A 21,658-nucleotide genomic window follows, 5' to 3' on the forward strand; every position below is an offset into this window, starting at 1 on the left:
GTTGCATGCTAACTTAAGTGGCTGCTTGAAGGAGCAGCTCTTGTCACGCAAAGCCAGGGTCACAGCCACCACCCAGTCTAACAGGTGGAGCCTGCTGCAGTGCTTCCTTCCTGATGCAGCAGCAAGAATGCACATCACACACGTGTAGAGAGAGAGAGAGAGAGAGAGACTCCTCCCCTACACTACATTCATTCAAACACCCTTACCTCAGACTCCACCCCTACACTCCATTCATTCAAACACCCTTACCTCAGACTCCTCCCCCTACACTCCATTCATTCAAACACCCTTACCTCAGACTCCTCCCCTACACTACATTCATTCAAACACCCTTACCTCAGACTCCTCCCCCTACACTACATTCATTCAAACACCCTTACCTCAGACTCCTCCCCCTACACTACATTAATTAATTCATTCAAACAAACACTTTCTTCAGACTCCCCACACCTCCCAACTACTACATTCATTCAAATTGTGAGCTTGTTGCTGTTTCTCACTGTGCAGTTGTGGCTCTTGGTAGTATACAGTACAGTGCCATTAAGCTGTTGAATTAAATGGGTTTTTTTTTTGCTTTTGTAAAATTGTATTTTTTCTTGCCTATGATCACGTGACCTTTATGCACTGCAAGTGTAAGCACTATTTATATTTAAATATAAATATAGGCCTACATACAAACAGCACAGTCTATCTTAAGAGTTACAGATTAGTATCCCCACACATGCATGCCATACAGAATGTAGAATACCATTTCAGTTACGTTGTATTTTCTTTCTGTTATGTTTATGAAACGAGTATCTTTGCTGCACACAATTATGTGCTGGTACAGCTTACTGTTCCTGATTCATCGGACCTGAACACAAACCAACTCTTTATTTACCAATTTATACTTAAAAATAAAAATGTGTTTCAAAGCACAGTGCGTTTAAAAAGGCACTGTAGCCAGTGCCATTGTGCCTTACCTTTGTTTAGACAAGGAACAAAAGAAGAAAGATAGTAGGAACATTCGGGTTGATAAATCTAACTAATAAGTCTAACTAACTGATAAGTCTAACTAATGTCATATACACCACTTAAAGAGATCATGTCATTTGTGCTGCCTTATATTTGTGTGATGGATTATTTTACAATGGTAGGTAACGTAGTACAATGTGTCAAGAAAAAGCCGTTCAGATCCTAATCCAAATACACTTGCGATAAGAGGAATAAAGTTAACTACTCTCTGACATGCAACCTGCAAATGATAAAGAAACAAAAATTGTTGTACTTTGTGCCAATTGCTTCTAGGACAGTCCCTCTGGGTGTGTTTGCAGAGAGAATTCCATAGCCAGCAACCCCCTCCTCTAATGTGAGCAGCACACACGCAAGGTTTAACCTGCTCAACTGGGTTATCAGGGAGCCGGGAGTGCAATAACGTGCAGGGCATGCTGTGTGGAAGCAGAAAGAACACAGAGCTTAAACCAATACATGGAAATGGGAGGCGGGGTTGGACCAGGGCCAGGTCTAATTATGTTTGGCTCTGAAAGTACAAGCATGACATTGCACAATGCTCTGTTGTAGGGCTCTGGTGATTGGGTGTTGTAATTCAGAAGATGGGCCTGGCACTCCAAGCCTTTTTGACACGCTTGGAGATATGAGAGTTTCCATGCTTTCTTTGATCTTAAAAAAATAATATGACAGAGCAGTTCAAAGGTGGATTAGCTTGTTAAAGTAGCAAACAAACCAGGGCCTCTCTGATTCTTCCTAATAACTAGCAGCTGGAGACGAGAACAGGGGAAACACTGGCCAAATAGTTACAGCAGAGAGACTGCAAGGCATAGCGGAGCTGAGACACGAAGAGGTAGTGTGACACACAGGTTACAGCTCATGGACTGGGAGGCAGAGTGGTCTAGTGGTTAAAGCACAGGGACTGGGAGGCAGTGTGGTCTAGTGGTTAAAGCACAGGGTCTGGGAGGCAGTGTGGTCTAGTGGTTAGAGCGGAGGGACTGGGAGGCAGTGTGGTCTGGTGGTTAGAGCGGAGGGACTGGGAGGCAGTATGGTCTAGCGGTTAGAGCAGAGGGACTGGGAGGCAGTGTGGTCTAGTGGTTTGAGCAGTCGGACTGGGAGACAGCGTGGTCTAGGGCAGGGGTTCTCAACCTTTCTGCTTCTGAGGATATAATTATTTTTGTTTTACTTACTCAATGTGAAACTTGTTGTTGGTGTTGAGCAATGATTCTGTCAATACGTGGAGGTATCTTCACAAGCACACACGCACGTCATGGTCAATGTTCATCCTGGCTCGGTACTTTGTTTTCATCGATGTCATGGCTGAAAATCCATTTTCGCATAAGTAGGTTGTACTGAATGGGACCGACACTTTGTGTTGCAGAAGAAGCAGTGCTGTATTCATCGGAGCACTCACACCAAAATGTCACCAGCGACATTTCACTGAACTTGGTTCTGAGGGAGCTGTCTGATGAAACGTCAATGGAGCCGACCAATGCACTGCAAAACTATGTCTTCTGACATAAAAGTGATCCATTGTTTGACAGTGTCATTTCACATTGGTATTTTCTACACAGCACTATCACCTCCTCAGCAATTGTATGCGATCTTTCTGCTTTAGAAATTTTTTGCGGCACTATGTAAAATGACACTACAAGCTTTTTATCCGCGGTAGTTGTGGATTTGAGTACGGCTTTAGTACCAAGCAGTTCCTTAGCCTTTCGCACAAAAAATGAATGTTGCTTGTTTTTATATATTTAATGAATTAAATGTCTCTGTAATTTGGATGGTTTTAAACATTCATTGGACAGTACTTGTGCACAAATTACACACTGAGGTTGAGGTATATCTTCACTTCCAGTACAAATAAAACTGAAGTTCACGTAGCTGTCTTCGTATTTCCTTAATTTTGCAGGGTTAATAACGGCTTTATGTTTTTAACTCACAACACCACCTCCTTGCTGTTCTTCAGCCCTTACGTTTGAACTTGTTGAAGGAAGTTCTGTATCATTCTGTGGGTTTTGTTGTTTTGATGCTGATGGTCGAATTTAAAATGTATCTATATCTGGTATTTATTGTGTTTGTTTCCATTGAGTTTTCCTCTGCTTTGTAATCCGTCGTGCTCCCGCTGAAATAGCGCTATTACTCCATACGCAACCTGAGAACGTGTTCATTTCTGCACATGCTTGTGACATGCTCAAGCTAATAGGTTTCAGCGTGTCGTAAGCATGCAGGGAAAATAACACATTCTCTGGTTTATTTTTGAAGAACCCCTTGAAACCTCCTCAGGGCCCCCTAGGGGGCTGCGGACCCCCAGTTGAGAACCTCTGGTCTAAGGGTCAGAGCTGAGGGACAGAGAGGCAGTGTGAATTACCCTGATTTCAAAAAATAATTTATTTTGTTTGATCCAGTTGGGATTTCACGGTTACATGCACACTGAAAGGCAGTGTACCGTTGCACTGTTACGAACGGTTCCAATTTCAGCATCACCAAATGCAATCATTCCCACATAAAATGAGTCCCTGTTTACAGTAATCTCACTTCAAGGTAATACTGGCGCTTCCAGTTTGGTAAATTATGTTTATTTAGAGAGCTGTGTGCCCGAGAGCGCAGTCTTTAATTATATGTTTGAGAGGTAAGAGATTAAGGGAGGGAACAGGAATTAAAGAAATAGTACGTTAAACCCTACACCTTGTCCTTGGTACACACAGCGAAAGCTCTTTACTCAGAAGGATTGTTTTACTGCGTTTGCGCCAGTAGTGTTTGAGGAATCCCAGGGAACAGTCAGTTTGCTTTGTACTGTACTACCTATGTACATGACCTATACAGCTGCACATTTCCACACCAGTCTCTCTCTGTACATGTAAAGGGAGATCTGTTTGTTATTGTTACACAGCAGAGGTGCCTACGTGCAAGGTTACTGTATACACAGATGTGTGCGTATACCTTTAACAACAACAACAATTACGTGTGTGAAAGTGATCTAATAACTCAAAAGGTTCAAATAAGCTTTGCAAATGAAAAGAAGCAGAGGCACCACCTGCCAAGATAGAAACAGAGCACAAATACACCTGCAAAACACTACAACAGAATCCCCTCCACTGTAACAATAACAAACAGGCCTCCCTTTGCCATGGCACTGTGCCAGCCTCTCTGGCTTCGGGCGGTTTAGTACTCCAAGAATGCCAGCCTGGATCCGGTTACAGCCATGTAGAGGCCGTTCTGTTACCGTGTCACACCGGTTTAGATTAAGTGGTAAAAACAATCACATTCACACACCCCCTTCCTTAGTTTATATTACTGCTGAGCGAGAGAGAGCGACACAGAGAGAGAGAATGAATGCTCAATGGATGTATTCAATGCACAATTCCAAGTAGCTTCAATGAACATAAACCACACAGCTTTCTACCCCCTTCGAAGTTCTTTCATGTTTACATTTGACCTCAGGAGGTAGTGCAACCTGTGTTACACAACCTGATAGCTGTTACTGAACACCCTGACATTACTCTTCTGTGAGATTTCCAGGATGCAGTGTGGCTCTGAAATGTAGGGGTTAGACTTTTCTTACAACTGCTACCCTGTAATCAGATAGGTTCCTTTTCATGGGCTACCAGGAATGTAACAATGTACGGCCAGTCTGGCAATACAGTGATGGTGCTGAACAGCTATTTTGGATGGTTTTAAAATAAATATATATATATATATATATATATATATATATATATATATATATATATATATATATATATATATATATAAATTAAAAGAACAACATAATTTACATATAAATACCAGATCTACTGGATATAGCGCCCGGTCTTGACTGGTCGCCCTTATTCATACCGCTGGCACCACCTAAAATCGGGATACTGATAAATCAGGATTTCTGCTTAAAAAGGATACAACTCTGGGAGATGGCTCTTCCCAATGCTATTTATGTCATTTAATTGGGACATCACTTTGTTTAATTGGGATACAGTATTTTCAAATGATGAATGGAGATCGCTTTTCAGAGCAAGACAGGTCGCGTAGCACAGTGTAGTGAGTACACTGTGACTACCGTAAACCATGTTGAACTCTTGAAGGAGGAGGCGTCTCCTCCTGTGGTTTCTCAGGCTGCTGTTGCAAAGAAAGTTGGCGTGTCAACATCGCAGGTGCCTCACCTTGTGATAAGATGTGATTTCATTCTTTTTAATTTCATGTAGAAATAAAAAACGATTCATTTTGTTTAGGAATAAAAGCAGAACATTGACATTTTAAATGATGTATTTAACTCAATGTGATGTAATTTCATTTTTTTTCTTTTCAAGAAGAAACAAAATAAAAAGTGTGACTAAGGTCATCTCCACTGCCTCTCGTTTAACTGGGACAGACACTTATTCGGGATATTTTTCCGAGGCTTCCTGATAAAGTGGCGCCGACTGTATTAGCACCAGTTTTATTGGCAAAAGGTTAATAAGACCACCCCCATTAGAAGTATTTTCCATAGTGAATCGAGCCGCAAGCAGCCTTGTCTTCTACAGTATGTAAAAATAGAAGTGCATGTTTCAGTTTCCCTTGTAATGACTGAAAACAACCGGTACATTAGTATGAATAAGTTGCAATGCAATACATATTCATTTGAAAGGGACATGCTTATGTTATACTACAAACACACAACATAAAAATGGGTATATAGAGGTTATTTAAAAAAAAAAAAAAAACATTCAACATCTGCAATAAATTTGGAATGATGTTTTCACTATATATAATGATGATTCAATTTCATTACATCCACATTTGAAAAAGTGTCTGCTGGTTTACATTCACCTCCACTAAGTGCACTCCTCCCTGAGGGCTTCAACTACCCAGTAACTAGAGTTGGGTATCGGCAGTGTCTTCACGATATGAGGGTCACGATATGATATGTATCACAATACAGTAAATGAAGCATGAAACAGAAAAAAACAAACAAACAAACACTCTCATTTGCTGTGCAAGTGTTTGCAATAACACTGGTAAAAGCACGTTTGGTCAAATGAGCTTCACAACTGGTTTTGCTTTTGTTCCCCGTTTATTCTTTAAAATACATTTCTTTAAAACTAAATTACAAATCAGGGCTCCAGACAAAAAGGTCACCAAATCCAATTGCTGGGTGGAAAGCAAGCTGCTTGCTATTATTCAACTGCTTAGAATACAACAACTTGCTCAGACACTAAAGTGATACTATAACAGTACCTTTAAAGTAAGGTCTGTACTCACATGTTTGTTGCCTCATTCTGCTGAATGGTTAATCTATGCAGCTGGTGACTGCAATGAACTCAGCATGTTTATATGAATTGGTGACGGCACCTCTGATTGTGTGCAGTGTAACATGTGTAATAGCACGCTGCAGCTCCCATGCTCAGTATTAGTGGAGTCCTGATCTGACAGCATGCTGCAGCTCCCATGCTCAGTATTAGTGGAGTCCTGATCTGACAGCATGCTGCAGCTCCCATGCTCAGTATTAGTGGAGTCCTGATCTGACAGCATGCTGCAGCTCCCATGCTCAGTGTTAGCGAAGTCCTGATCTGACAGCATGCTGCAGCTCCCACGCTCAGTGTTAGCGAAGTCCTGATCTGACAGCATGCTGCAGCTCCCATGCTCAGTGTTAGTGAAGTCCTGATCTGACAGCATGCTGCTGCTCCCATGCTCCGTGTTAGCGAAGTCTGTCAGCATGTAAAACAGGCAGCTCCTATGATTACGTTACCCTTTATTTTTCAGTAAAAACAAGTTTAAATTGCATCGAGTTGGTTCTGCTATTTAAGATATTAAACACTACATTTTTACACCAACACTCGCTCATGTTTGGTTGCTGTCACAACTGTTGCATGAAACTGGGGTTACAGTATTCTGTTGGTGTTAATACAGCACCTATCTGCACTTACACGCATTTGTATTTGTTGAAATTCTTATTATTAGTTTACTTATTACTGTCCATCTCGCGCTTCAGTTTATTCAAACATGTGATATGCTATTCTTCCCCTTACAGACTGACGTCATAGCACAGTCACAAAAATTGAGGGAGAGGCAGCATTTTTGTTCACAATTTTTTTTTGCAGCATTGGCAACCATTTGCAGTCTGGAGCCCTGTAAAAAATTATTATTATTATTTATTATTATTATTATTATTATTATTATTATTAATTCAAAAGGTAGTTTAATGCTGCATTCACACTGGGTCCATTTCAAACGGACTAGGTCTAGTTAATTTTGTTTAAAATAACGTATCGGTGTGCTTGCTGTTATCTGCGAACAGTAAAATATGTACTTATCTGCGAACAGTAAAATATGTACTGAATACCTCGTGTACAAGACCGTGTAAGAGAAGTGCTATGGTAGGATACGTTTGAAACACACAAAATATACGCTAAAACTAATCATTTTAATTTTGAAAAATGAGCACCATCTGCCCCTCCCCCCTCCAGCTTGTGTTATCCAGAAGCAAACCTTTAATTTCTTCATTCTCCATCTCGACAGCAAAGCATTGTATAGTGCAAGCTGTATTGAAAGAAAAGGTTTCGAAACCCCTCTGCTGTGGGATTTTTTTGTTAAATGCCCAGAAGACCAAAAAAAAAAAAAATGTTGGATGCAAACTGTGCAAGCGACTGTTGATGTATCATGGAGCCACAACCAATCTCTGGGGTCACTTGACAAGCATTAGTTCATATTATTGACAACGTGTATTTAAAAAAAAAAAAAAATGTAAATTATAAAAACAGGATTACTGTTCTATATAACATTTGTTAACTATAAAAGTGAATGTTTTACTCCACTTGCATGGATTACCTGTAAAATAACAGGCTTTTCAATCAAATGAACAAGTAGCAATGGTGACGTCACAAGTAAATTATGCAAATTAGAACCACCAAAGGTTTGAACCTTCCTTCGGTAATGTGTTCCGAACCTTCGAAGGTCAAAATGAGCCCTAAATAAAACTAAAATAATAATGTGCACAGTTCTTGGAACAAAAGTTTTTCAAAAGTTCTGAATCCGACAAAAAAAGAAAAGAAAAACAAAGCAGTTCTCTAAATTCAGATTCTTTTTAAACAAATAGAATCATTTTATGTTTTGAGGTTGTTTTTTTTTTTGGAGGAACACAAAGTGATCTATATGTTCTGGTTCACAAAACTACAGTGGAATTGAAACAGGCCAGAGCAGGTCTGATTCCGCCGTCGCCCTGATGAGATCATCAACATTACTAAACACCTCCGCTCAGCTTCCGGTGGCCTTGACAAAAACACCCTGAACACAGTGATTGGTAGGTGAGGCTGCTTGAGTGCATACTAATAAATAATATTCTCTAATTGTCAGTGTAGACACGGATTAGTGCATGCTCATGCTTATGTTAACAGATCACATTGTACTTCAATAAAAAAAAAATAAGAACACAGTATCGATACAGGGGTTACTGTATCAATAATCATATCATCAAGAAAAACATCACGGTTCATCGTGTGAATCAGCACACCACTACCAGTAACCGTGTCCCTCCTGCGGCAGGGCTGCTAAAATCACTGCATCAAATACAATAGCATTTATGTACAGTATATGTTTTGAGTAAGTCTTAGGGGATGCATCGATGTATCGTATAATATAAACTTTAATATAAACAAAATTATTGGCTAGGGACGAAAAGGGGAAATGTCTTTCACATCTGTGTTTTATTAAAATGTCGTCCTTAGTTTTTCTCTCGATTGGTTGTTACTCTGACTGGTTATGGATTTAAACAACTTTTTTGGGGGGGATTTTGCTTTGACCCCTAACTGTTACAAATCAATGCGAATAAGATAAAAAATAAAAAAATAAAAAAATATATAATTAGTACTGTATATGCATAAATTAATGTAATCAATTTAATATGCATAATAGTTTTTAAAGAGTTACTAGCAATATTACACAGTAATCCACAGCTCCACATGTATTACTGCATTTTTTTTTTTTTTAACCTAACGTCAATGCATCTGCTTTTTTGGAGAACGATACATCGATAGTGAAAAATTAAGCATTGCCCCAGCCTTAGTTTTGAGTTAACTGCATGGCAAAACTTATGTAGATTTCAGAACCATCTAGCGTCACTCACTGGTTCACAAAGAAAAAAGGGGGTTCAATTGTACAGAGGATACCTGTATAAAACTGGTCTATGCTTAATTGTTGTGATTATTCTGCTAAATGCTAAGCTCTCAGCATTCTACAAGAGAAAGGACAAGCAATGTGTTCAATATAAATTAGGGCTCCTGTTCTGTTTTTATTCATTTAAATCGTTTTTTATCGGGACTCTCGCTTTTTATATACTGTATGACATTAGTGTTTTCAGTTACTTTCGTTTTTTTCTGTCACAATATGTATAGTAACTAGACAGTACTTGCATCCTTATGGTCACGGGCATATTCTTCTGGGGTTTTTGTGTGTTTAGGCATTTTTTTTTTTTTTTACATTGCCACAATTTGCAATTCTGTTTTAAGTTTCACAAGCGTGTAAATCCTCCCTATCATACTTTAAATCTAAGAAAAATAAGAATCTCTCGTTTTAAATCTCGCAAGTGTGTTACAATCCTCCAATAGAAATGTACAATTTGCTGTCTCTCAGTAGTTGGGTGGGTTTAAAGTATTCAGAACGAATCAATGAGAGATACAAATCAGGAAGGAAGGACATTGCCCAGCTGCAGGTATTTCATTAACTTTTTTCACAGGAGAAAGGGGTCAAGTCAACGGGAATTGAGTCTCCATTTCCAGTGTTTATTGGCTATACACCAATTTCATTTTGTTGTTTGTATCGGGGGTGTTTTATCTGTTTTTACTGGTTAAAACCGAATATCAGAAATATTATGGCTTGTCGCCAGTGGATGTAAATGAAAACAAATCTACTGTTGGCTTTTGTTTAGCAGGCGAGTTATACTTCTTGATTTTGGTATTTTTGGAACACATGATTAAAATTTGGTTGGTAGTTCATTTAAATGCACAGCAATTACTAACCTGTTCAATTAGATGAAGCCTGAGAATGGTGTACGTAATAAACACCGGATGCAAAAAATTCAATTTTGTATTGATTGCGTCACCTACAGTGTGCATTAGTTCATTTAAAGCAATACATTTATTTATATATTTATCGATTTGTTGGCTCCAACATCATTTATACCAGTGTTTCTCAACCTCAGTCCTGGGGACCCACTGTGTCTGCTGGCTTTCATTCCAACTAAGCGCCCGATTACTTAACTAGACTCTTAATTGAACTGATAAGAGGTCGCGTTAATGCAAAATTTTGCGTCCTAGACGCAAAATAAATCCATTGGACGGAAAAATATTTTTTCTTGCGTTCATGGGACACACAGAATGGGAAAGGGACGCAGACATGCATATTTGCGGTAATCTATTACACTGCAGCAACATGACCGTAAATTCCATACATTAAAAAAATCTGTTCTGGAATACAACAGCATTGATTAAGGTACACTCCCGTCCTGTAGGTGGCAGCAATATTCCTCGTATTTGGCTTACACAGCAATATTAAGGATATTTACTTTTAGGCCCTGTCCAACTCCATAACCGATCGAGAACCGTATTCAAAAACATTTTAATTAATCCAGCTCAAAGTGTCCACACTGGAGTACCGTTTCATGTTTAGTCAGGCATAATGCGTACACACACTATTACTATTGAAATAGTTCAGTTACAGTTCCAAGCATCATTTGTCATTTGCCATGTGTCTGCCCAGTTCTGAATGGTGTCTAGATCATTCTGAATGACCTTTGCTACTGCAACAGTGTTTGCCACTGTTGCTCATTCTTGTTAGACAGCTTTTTGGGTCTTCCAGTCCTGGGTTTGTCAATTACAGATGATGTTTCTCTGTGCTTGTTGATATGCTTCGGATACCACACCTTGAAAATAGAGTGATGCAAGCTATTGCACTCAATGTTTTTCCTTCTTTATGCAAGTCAAGGTTACTACCAATGCAGAATACCATTGTTCCTTATTTTACTCCAAAACATGTCAGTGCAATATGCACAATAAAAACAGCATGGCGCTCAAAGGCAGACGGGTCTACTCACCAGTGCAGTACTCCTTGCCTCCGCTCTGCGGCACCATGATCTGCCTGTAGACGATGGGCTCTGCCTCCAGGATGTTCTCGTCGTGCCGGTAGCGGGCGGGGGTTCGCTCACTGGGCGTGCCACGAGACCGAGCTCCGCTGCGCTTCTCAGAGGTTTCAATCTCAGAGAAGACAGCCGCCTTGTCAAACAGCGCCAGGTTCCCTTCGAAGTCAAAGTCTGTGTCCAGGATCTCCTCCAGAGGGTCCCCGAAGCACTCGTCATCCTTGTTCTTCAGCCCCCCTCCGTTCTTCATGCCGTTCTTCTTGGGGGTCGTCTGGTTGTTGCCCCGGCTGCTTGAAGACCCTGAAGGGAGAGGGATCACAGGAAGGAATCAGAAAAAGGTCATTCAATTAGGGGCAGGTCCCAGATGTTGCCAGGGATATTGTTTTCGCAAATCACCTGTAAACTACAAAACTCTCAATACAGCTAAATTAGAAATACTAAAAAAAAAAAAAAAAAAATGACACAAATACCTCCAGGCAAAACATTTATCCTTGAACTTAAGTTTCTGTTAGTGTTTCTAAGATTTCACATACTGTAGCAGGGAACAAACAGCAGGGAACAAACAGCAAATAGTCTGGGAATAAATGTGCAGGTGTTAATCCTATGGATAGATCTAAATGCAATGAGAACGTACCCTAAAATATTGCAAATGTAATATTGGATAAAATGATTGAGGGCAGTTTTCAAAAGACAGAACATTAAAGGGTTAGATGGAAGAGGTAGGATATATGGGAGGCAGCATTAGAGCAGAGAAGAGAGCAGCCTGGCATCAGGGACAGGTTTATATCAGAGAGCTAGGGACAAAGCCAGCATTACACCAACTCTTCCTGCCAAGGGTGACAATACTTTACATGAACTGGTTTGAAGGGTCCAAAGGTGAAGTATTCCATCAGCTCAAAACAATGGTATTTAAAGATGTCTTAAAGAAACCAGATATCCGATTAGAGTTCTATTAATAAAAAAAACTGAAAAACTGGACAAACCTGCTGTTCTCCCTTCTGACAGCACTCTGCTCTCTCACGCAAGGGGAAGACAGAGAGGTACAGTACAACACTCTTCTGCACACAGCCGCCCATTCTTTTGTGTTAAGCACCCTATTGTGAGTTCACTCATTCATTGGGCATCGCTATTTCTTCCAAAAACAAGAAGTGCAGCAGTGATGCACTGCCTACTGGGCACTGCAATGAGAATCCAGCTGGTGTATTTGATCCAAAAATCCAAAATATAGCCTACTAGTAAAAATGGATCTTTACCAAAATGTGAGACGTACCAAACAATGGCAATTCATATTAGGTGAGATTTACTGGTCATGTATGTTAGCTCGATGTACTTGACCTGTGCGCCACCGTTCCTCGTACTGTAAAGGATACTGTTCTGTAAACGAGAGCTATAAGATCTTCAGCCTAGTGAAAGTCCAATATCTGCCAACTTGTTAAGCTGATCTTGCAACACGTGACTCACACAGCACAGTTGTATCTTACTTCAGTAACGGTTTCCTGAAGCACTCTCCATACATACACTGCTCTTTTCATAAGAATTATACAAAATCTTCACTGTCCACTAGGTTTCATGGTCTTTCCTGGTTGTTAATCTTTCTTTCATAATGAAAAAATACAAAAGGGTAATTTGGCAAAAAAATAAATATTTAGGTTATTTTTACTTAAGTTTGTAGGTCTGTTAACAATAGCTAAATATAGCGCTTGTCTGCGTCCTGTAATGAAAGCTTTTAAAAACCCTCTGTCATGTGTTTCATAATTTAGGGTAAGCAAGTTCAACTGGATTTCATATAACAAGCTGTCTGCTGGTGAAGCGAACGTTTAAATCAGTGCATTTTTAAATGCTAAAAATTCTTTCAGAAATTGAGATTTTATGGAGAATTGGATATTATTATTACAAGGAACTGGTTCTAATTCATGGAAATCGAGAAATCAATGTGTGAAAAAATACAGTGATACAACAGCACAAATAAGCGATGTCAGTGAAGTGAAAGTTAAAGATAGATTTTCAGGCAAACTGGCTGAAGATTTACCCATGGCTGGAGTGTAATAACGATAGGGGCCAAATGAGTTGTTCAGTCTGCAGTGTGTCTGCACTGGAACCTGTACTAACACCACGGCTTTGAAGAAAGAAAAAAAAAAACCTCGAAACTTCATCAGGCAATGGAGAGTGCTTGAAATTTACAGTTGGAAAGGATTTACAGTTTTGTTATGGTGCATTGCTGGACACGCTGTTTTTTCTTGAATCACATGTTTTAAAGCACACACATTGTAACCCCTTTAGTGAAAGCACACATTCTACTGGTTAAAAAGCACAACTACGTAAGATAGTGAAAAGGTATTACACAAAAATAAATAAAAACAGAAATCGATTCACTTCTCTGTATCGGGTTTCGTTCACTATGTTATCTCTTCAACTCGTTTCATAACGCAGGGAGCTGCTATTTGAACCATGTCATACATAGCTACTTGCTCTTTTTTTTTTTTTTTGATGCAAGGATTTGAGCATTTTTAGCGTTGATGTTTTGTGGGGAAAACACCTAATTACAGAACAGCAACAGTCATTGAAATGCCTATATAAATTAGCAATGTATGTACACTGAAGACATGGAAGGAGTCAGAATGTGTACTGCACCGTTGTATTTTAAAGTTTTACAATTTTACCTGCTTATACCATATATGATCACAGAATATATGATTATGTATAAACGTGGTACAGGTTATGTGTGTGTGTTTTTTTTTTTTACTAAGCTGTAAATTAAAAAGGAAATTTAAGTATAGGTCTACATTGCTTGAAGGATATTCACGTGTCTGTGAAATACCAGACAGTGAAGCATCGAAAACTAATTAAATTGCAGTTGCTAAAGAAGTGGCCTGAAAACACTGCTGTTTTGATATTTTTTTGTCAAATGCCTAAATGATGATCCAAGCACAGTGGAATGCAAACTGTACAAGTGGCTCTTAAAATATGAAGGAACAACCAATTTCTGCAGTACTTGATGTAAGTTCACATTAATATTATTAAATCGGGGACGAATTGTTGTGCACCCATTGCTTACCTGAACATTAGAGAAATCCTAGAACACTTCAGAACGCTTTAGACAGCTCTCTACCATGGAGCTCACAGATGGAAAAAAAAAAAAAAAAAACACAGTGACACTGCCAGTGAACACGTGTGACTGAAAATTCCTTGAGGTGCGGTCATATTGAGCTCAGTCTGACAGCGTCCCTCCCTCTGTTTGCCCGTCATTAACCAATCATACAGTATGTCTTTCTTGAGGCTTAATGCTGGGAGGTGCACAGTAAAAAGAATGGCAATAATAAAAAAATTTTTTTTAATATATACTAAGCAGCCTATTTTAGCGCCAGCCAGACGCGCCAGCCAACAGAAGAGCCTCAACAAAAGAGCCGGGAGTCTAGCTGTGGGAGTCTACAGCGCCAGCCAGACGCGCCAGCCAACAGAAGAGCCTCAACAAAAGAGCCGGGAGTCTAGCTGTGGGAGTCCAGCGAGGGGAGGCCTGCGCTGAGACGCTGTTCCAATAGATCCAAACCTAACGGGGCTCTAGAAGAAGCTCTCTACTAGTCAGGTCTGTACCCTCCACCCTACTGCTCCCACTGTGCCTTTTGTCCTGCTATGACTGTCTCTCACATCCCTGTTCTGTCCTCCCGTCCTCGTCCTCTGCCCTCCCTCCGCTACTGCTCCTCTAACCCCTCTAACCTCATTTCTCTGCCTCTCCCCCCCCTCCCGCACACTCTCTGGTGCACTCTGGAACTGTCACTCTTCTGCTAACAAAGCTGATTTCATCTGCCTTTGCCTCCCACCTCTCGCTCTATTTCCTTGCTCTCACTGAAACCTGGCTGTCCCCTGATAACACTGTTACTCCTGCTGCCCTGTCCTCTCTCTACGTCCTGTCCCATACCCCGCGTCTCACTGGACGGGGAGGTGGGACGGGTCTTCTCCTCTCTCCCTCCTTACTCTTTTCTGTCCCCTCCGATCTCATCTCACTCTCTGTCAGTACCTTTGAATTTCATGCAGTCCAACTAACCTTTCCCTGTCAACTCCTGCTCATTGTTCTGTACCGCCCCCCTGGGCCTCTCACTCACTTTCTGGATGAACTCGACTATCTACTCTCCTCCCTCCCCTCCCTGTCTACCCCGACTGTCCTGTTGGGTGACTTCAACATCCATCTCTCCAACCCCAGCCACTCTGCTGGATTCCTCCCTCTCCTGCACTCCTTCGACTTCTGTCTCTCTCCGTCCCCTCCTACCCACAAAGCTGGCCGTCAACTGGACCTCACCTTCTCCAGGGCCTGCTGCCCCTCCACCCTCTCTGTCACCCCCCTGGACCTCTCTGATCACTATTTCATCTCTTTTTCTCTGTCTCTCCCCCCTCTCCCTGCTCCTCCTACCCCCACTGTCACCTCTCGCCGTAACCTCCGCTCTCTCTCCCCCTCTGTCCTTGCCTCCACTGCTCTCTCTCACCTCCCTCCTATCGACTCCTTTTCACAACTCTCCGTAGACTCTGCTACCTCCACCCTCTTCTCCTCACTCACCTCCTCCCTCGACTCCCTCTGTCCCCTCACCTCCCGTCCTGCTCGCCCCTCCCCTCCCCATCCCTGGCTCTCCTCTGCGCTCCGCTCGGCAAGAATCACACTGCGATCTGCTGAAAAGAAATGGAAGAGAACCAAACTCCCTGCTGCCCTAGACCTTTACCGCACTCTCCTCTCCTCCTTCTCCTCTACTCTCTCCTCTGCTAAATGTGCTTATTTCCAATCTGTAATCCAAGCCTCCACTAACAACCCACGTAAACTATTCTCTACCTTCTCCTCCCTCCTTAACCCTCCCCCCCCTCCTCCTCCCTCCTCCCTCCTCTATCTCCCCTGATGACTTTGCCTCCTTCTTCTCTTCTAAAATTTCAGATATCCGCAAACTCTTTAACACCTCTCCCTCCCCCGCACCCCCTCCCGCTCCAACTCCTACACCCACTGCAACCCCTACTAACTCACCCTCCTTCTCCACCTTCTTGCCCCTCTCAGACTCTGACCTCTCCTCCCTGCTCCAGGGTCACAAACCCACCACGTGTGCCTTGGACCCCCTCCCCACTCACCTCTTTCAAGCTGCTGCTCCTGCTCTACTCCCCTTCATCTCCTCCCTCCTCAACACCTCTCTACTTTCTGGTATCTTCCCCTCTGCCTTCAAAAAAGCCACGATCACTCCCCTCCTCAAAAAACCTACCCTCGACCCCACCTCCCTCCAGAGCTACCGTCCTGTCTCCCTCCTACCCTTCCTCTCCAAAACCCTCGAGCGGACTGTACACCGCCAGCTCTCTGCTTTCCTGTCCAACCACTCTCTGCTTGACCCTCTCCAATCTGGCTTCCGCTCTGCTCACTCTACTGAAACCGCCCTCCTGTCTGTCACCAACTCACTTAAATGTGCCCGAGCTGCCTCTCTCTCCTCTGTCCTAATTCTCCTTGACCTCTCTGCTGCCTTTGACACTGTTGATCACTCTATTCTACTATCATCTCTTGCTGACCTGGGGATCTCTGGCACTGCTCTGGCCTGGTTCTCCTCCTACCTCTCCAACCGCACTTACCAGGTAACCTGGCGTGGAGCAACCTCCACACCTCACCCTCTCTTAACTGGAGTCCCCCAAGGGTCAGTCTTGGGTCCTCTCCTGTTCTCTCTCTACACCCGCTCCCTGGGCCCCCTCATCGCATCCTATGGTTTCTCATACCATTTCTATGCTGATGATGCTCAGATTTTCCTCTCCTTCCCCACCTCTGACTCCACCATCTCCTCCCGTATCTCTACCTGTCTGTCTGCTATTTCCTCCTGGATGCACTCGCATCACCTCAAACTCAACCTCTCTAAATCTGACCTCCTTTTCTTTCCCTCCTCCTCCCCCTCCTCTGATCTCTCCATCTCTGTTCCTCTGGAATCTACCACACTCTCTCCCTCTTCCTCAGCTAAGAACCTTGGAGTCACCCTGGACCCCTGCCTCTCTTATTCCCAGCACATCTCCACTCTGGCACGCACTTGCAGATTCTTCCTGAGCAACATCCGAAGAATCCGACCCTTCCTCACCAACTATGCTACCCAGCTCCTGGTCCAGGCCCTGGTACTCTCCCGCCTAGACTACTGCAACTCCCTCCTGGCTGGCCTCCCTGCGTCCGCCACCCGTCCGCTCCAGCTATTCCAGAACTCTGCTGCCCGCCTAGTGTTCTCTCTGCCTCGCTTCGCCCACGCTACTCCACTACTCCGCTCGCTCCACTGGCTCCCGATCACCGCTCGCATCCAGTTCAAGACTCTTGTACTAGCCTACAGATGCCTTGACCAGTCTGCACCCAGCTACCTCCAGACCCTCATCTCTCCCTACACCCCCACTCGACCTCTCCGCTCCGCCTGCACTAGAAGACTAGCTCTACCACCGCTACGCTCCCCTGCCTCCAAAGCCCGCTCCTTCTCCACCCTTGCTCCGCAGTGGTGGAATGACCTTCCTACAGATGTCAGGACTGCCCAGTCCCTGACCACATTCCGGCGCCTCCTTAAGACTCACCTCTTCAAAGAGCACCTGTAGAACTCCTCTGTTTGTATCCTGGGACACTATCACCATTCATGTAAATGTGCTTTTTTTTGCTCTTATCAGCCCCTATTTTACTGCATTTAATCCTGTACTTCAGAATACTGTAATCTGCCAAGTTTTTAACCTGTAGTACTTTGTATTTAATCACATCCTGATGTAACTATCACTATTTAATCATATCCTGATGTAACTATCACTATTACCTGCTGTATTATTGAATTGTGGTTTGTCAAACTTGTACTTTACTTGAACAAAAATTATTGTATTTCTTGCTCTTATTGTATTACTTGTATTGTAACGCTTGAAATGTTTTTGCTTACGATTGTAAGTCGCCCTGGATAAGGGCGTCTGCTAAGAAATAAATAATAATAATAATACATTATGAAAATGAGTCATTTTCTCGCAGGACGAGATTAGACAGAATTCAACTGAATTGTGACTGAACGGGCCAGCTGACGCTGAGCAAGTTTGTGAATGGGTTGTAGATCAGATGTGATGGTGTTGACGGATGGGCATATAGGCAACTTTTGCCGTAAGTTTTTTTTTTTTTTTTTTTTTTTTTTTTTAATTTGAGAGTCATTGCAGCAAGTGGCTTGGGCACCAAGGCAATTGCCGCCGGTTATTTTCGCACCCTGCTGTTCTGTAAAGTGAAGAGAATGGGAAGGGAATTCACATTGCACACTTGCTACCAGCATGGTCATCGTGCTCAGGGAAGAGAAAATAAATAAAAACAATGATTGCACTTTCACAGCACCCCTGTTGTCTCAAAAGGAGGAAGTGCTAGTGTACTTTCTTTTGTTTACTTTAGCCAGAACACATACACTTGCTATTCAATCATTCTGGGCATCACTATTTCTTCCAAAAACAAGAAGTGCAGCAGTGATGCACTGCATACTGGGCACTGCAATGAGAATCCAGTTGGTGTATTTTAGATCACAACAAAGTGTTTATTACAAAAACAATTATAAACAATAAAATGAGCTTCTTTCTTCTCCTTTTGTCCAGTTCAGTCCAGCGGGATAAATAACACTGATCTTACAGGATTAAGTGGGGTCTTCACTTTCTGCCATGAAACCACACACACTACACAGGGTTAAAATAACCAGGTCAGGCATCAGTGACATTGTTCTTGCCTTTTGGCAATTACAGTCCTCCACCTTCTGCATGCACCCCCACCTCCCTCGAATGGTCTCGGCAGCAGTGCTATCACATTGCGTGTGAAATGCACAGCACTCCCGTGCCATCGAACTGTTCAACAGAATGGGGTTGAGCTCCTTGTCAACTTGGCACACAGCCTAAGAGCATAAAAAGAAGGTAAACACGGCTTCCAGGATTTATTTACTTGTAATTATCACGCTGGGACAATCTAACTTCCCATGAGGCAAGGCTGTTTCCTCCAAGCTCCAGGCTGCTCAGAAAGCCTCCTGTAGCGTGCATGAGAGAATGAGTGGAGGTCTGACTCGGCACGTATGCCAGGCTTGCATAACCTCTCTTTCAGGGGTATTTGCGGTTTATTGATTTCTGTCACACAAGTTTTCTAAAAGAGGAACTTTGGCCCGTGCCTTAGCACGCTATGGGAATGCAAGGAGGTGAGACCTAACTCCACCGCACTTCCTAATCCAGACCATGCACTGGGTCTTTATAGGCACTTCATCCTAGTTTATATCCCGCTGCCCAAACTGGACACACACACACACGCACTGGACAGATTGCTTCCAGCTGTGGTGTTAAGCATGCCCAGGAACCCAGTGCCCAGACAGGAAAAGCCCCGAGACAGTGACATGCAGGAAGGATTCTCGAGAAGTTGTTCATCGCAAACACTCCATTTGAGACTTTTCCTTTTGCCAGATAACATTGGATTTTATTTATTTACTTGTTCAAGTTACCAAACAAGAGCTGGATCGCTTTCCCTACCACTGCATTATTATTAGTGCTGGGAACAATATTCCGAAAAACATTGCTTGAACTATATTCAATGGACAAAAGTGACCATGTTTATTTGTTCAACACAGAATTTATAAATGACAAACAAAAAGATATCATGAAAGGAAACCAATGCAAACTGTTAATAAAATCTTTACCAGGTAATCTAATAGGGTTCTGAGTTTTACTTTTGTTTTCCAGCTAATTCAAATTCAATATTTGAATGTTCGTTAATGTTTTGAAAGAATAGTCAGACATGAAAACCCCATGTTTGTCCCAGCACTAATTACAGTGCCTTGCGAAAGTATTCGGCCCCCTTGAACTTTGCGACCTTTTGCCACATTTCAGGCTTCAAACAAAGATATGAAACTGTAATTTTTTGTGAAGAATCAACAACAAGTGGGACACAATCATGAAGTGGAACGAAATTTATTGGATATTTCAAACTTTAACAAATAAAAAAACTGAAAAATTGGGCGTGCAAAATTATTCAGCCCCCTTAAGTTAATACTTTGTAGCGCTACCTTTTGCTGCGATTACAGCTGTAAGTCGCTTGGGGTATGTCTCTATCAGTTTTGCACATCGAGAGACTGAAATTTTTGCCCATTCCTCCTTGCAAAACAGCTCGAGCTCAGTGAGGTTGGATGGAGAGCATTTGTGAACAGCAGTTTTCAGTTCTTTCCACAGATTCTCGATTGGATTCAGGTCTGGACTTTGACTTGGCCATTCTAACACCTGGATATGTTTATTTGTGAACCATTCAATTGTAGATTTTGCTTTATGTTTTGGATCATTGTCTTGTTGGAAGACAAATCTCCGTACCAGTCTCAGGTCTTTTGCAGACTCCATCAGGTTTTCTTCCAGAATGGTCCTGTATTTGGCTCCATCCATCTTCCCATCAATTTTAACCATCTTCCCTGTCCCTGCTGAAGAAAAGCAGGCCCAAACCATGATGCTGCCACCACCATGTTTGACAGTGGGGATGGTGTGTTCAGGGTGATGAGCTGTGTTGCTTTTACGCCAAACATAACGTTTTGAATTGTTGCCAAAAAGTTCGATTTTAGTTTCATCTGACCAGAGCACCTTCTTCCACATGTTTGGTGTGTCTCCCAGGTGGCTTGTGGCAAACTGTAAACGACACTTTTTATGGATATCTTTAAGAAATGGCTTTCTTCTTGCCACTCTTCCATAAAGGCCAGATTTGTGCAGTATACAACTGATTGTTGTCCTATGGACAGTCTCCCACCTCAGCTGTAGATCTCAGCATTTCATCCAGAGTGATCATGGGCCTCTTGGCTGCATCTCTGATCAGTCTTCTCCTTGTATGAGCTGAAAGTTTAGAGGGACGGCCAGGTCTTGGTAGATTTGCAGTGGTCTGATACTCCTTCCATTTCAATATTATCGCTTGCACAGTGCTCCTTGGGATGTTTAAAGCTTGGGAAATCTTTTTGTATCCAAATCCGGCTTTAAACTTCTCCACAACAGTATCTCGGACCTGCCTGGTGTGTTCCTTGTTCTTCATGATGCTCTCTGCGCTTTAAACGGACCTCTGAGACTATCACAGTGCAGGTGCATTTATACGGAGACTTGATTACACACAGGTGGATTCTATTTATCATCATTAGTCATTTAGGTCAACATTGGATCATTCAGAGATCCTCACTGAACTCCTGGAGAGAGTTTGCTGCACTGAAAGTAAAGGGGCTGAATAATTTTGCACGCCCAATTTTTCAGTTTTTTATTTGTTAAAAAAGTTTGAAATATCCAATAAATTTCGTTCCACTTCATGATTGTGTCCCACTTGTTGTTGATTCTTCACAAAAAATTACAGTTTCATATCTTTATGTTTGAAGCCTGAAATGTGGCAAAAGGTCGCAAAGTTCAAGGGGGCCGAATACTTTCGCAAGGTACTGTATATGAATTTTACAAACTGGTCAAGTCATGAAGAGTTTGCAGCGGCATTGGTTATTTTCCTTCATTCTTTCGTACGTGATTCTAGGCCGCTATCTTTAAGCATTATAGAAACTCTGTACACTGCAGTACAAGTAAAGAGTTTTGAAAATG

At 42.2% G+C, this 21,658-nt stretch overlaps 1 protein-coding gene across 2 annotated transcripts in view; it reads right to left on the reverse strand.

Annotated features, from left to right (window-relative positions):
- Positions 1-21,658, reverse strand: part of LOC117971998 (enhancer of mRNA-decapping protein 3-like) — a 55,892-nt gene that overhangs the window by 23,778 nt on the left and 10,456 nt on the right. For both annotated transcript variants that reach the window (XM_058998389.1, XM_058998388.1), the window contains exon 4: positions 11,051-11,392. In XM_058998389.1, the coding sequence (XP_058854372.1) occupies positions 11,051-11,392 (342 nt within the window). The remainder of the gene's footprint in view (positions 1-11,050; positions 11,393-21,658) is intronic.

Source organism: Acipenser ruthenus, chromosome 24 (genome assembly GCF_902713425.1).
Source record: "Acipenser ruthenus chromosome 24, fAciRut3.2 maternal haplotype, whole genome shotgun sequence".
NCBI lineage: Eukaryota > Metazoa > Chordata > Actinopteri > Acipenseriformes > Acipenseridae > Acipenser > Acipenser ruthenus.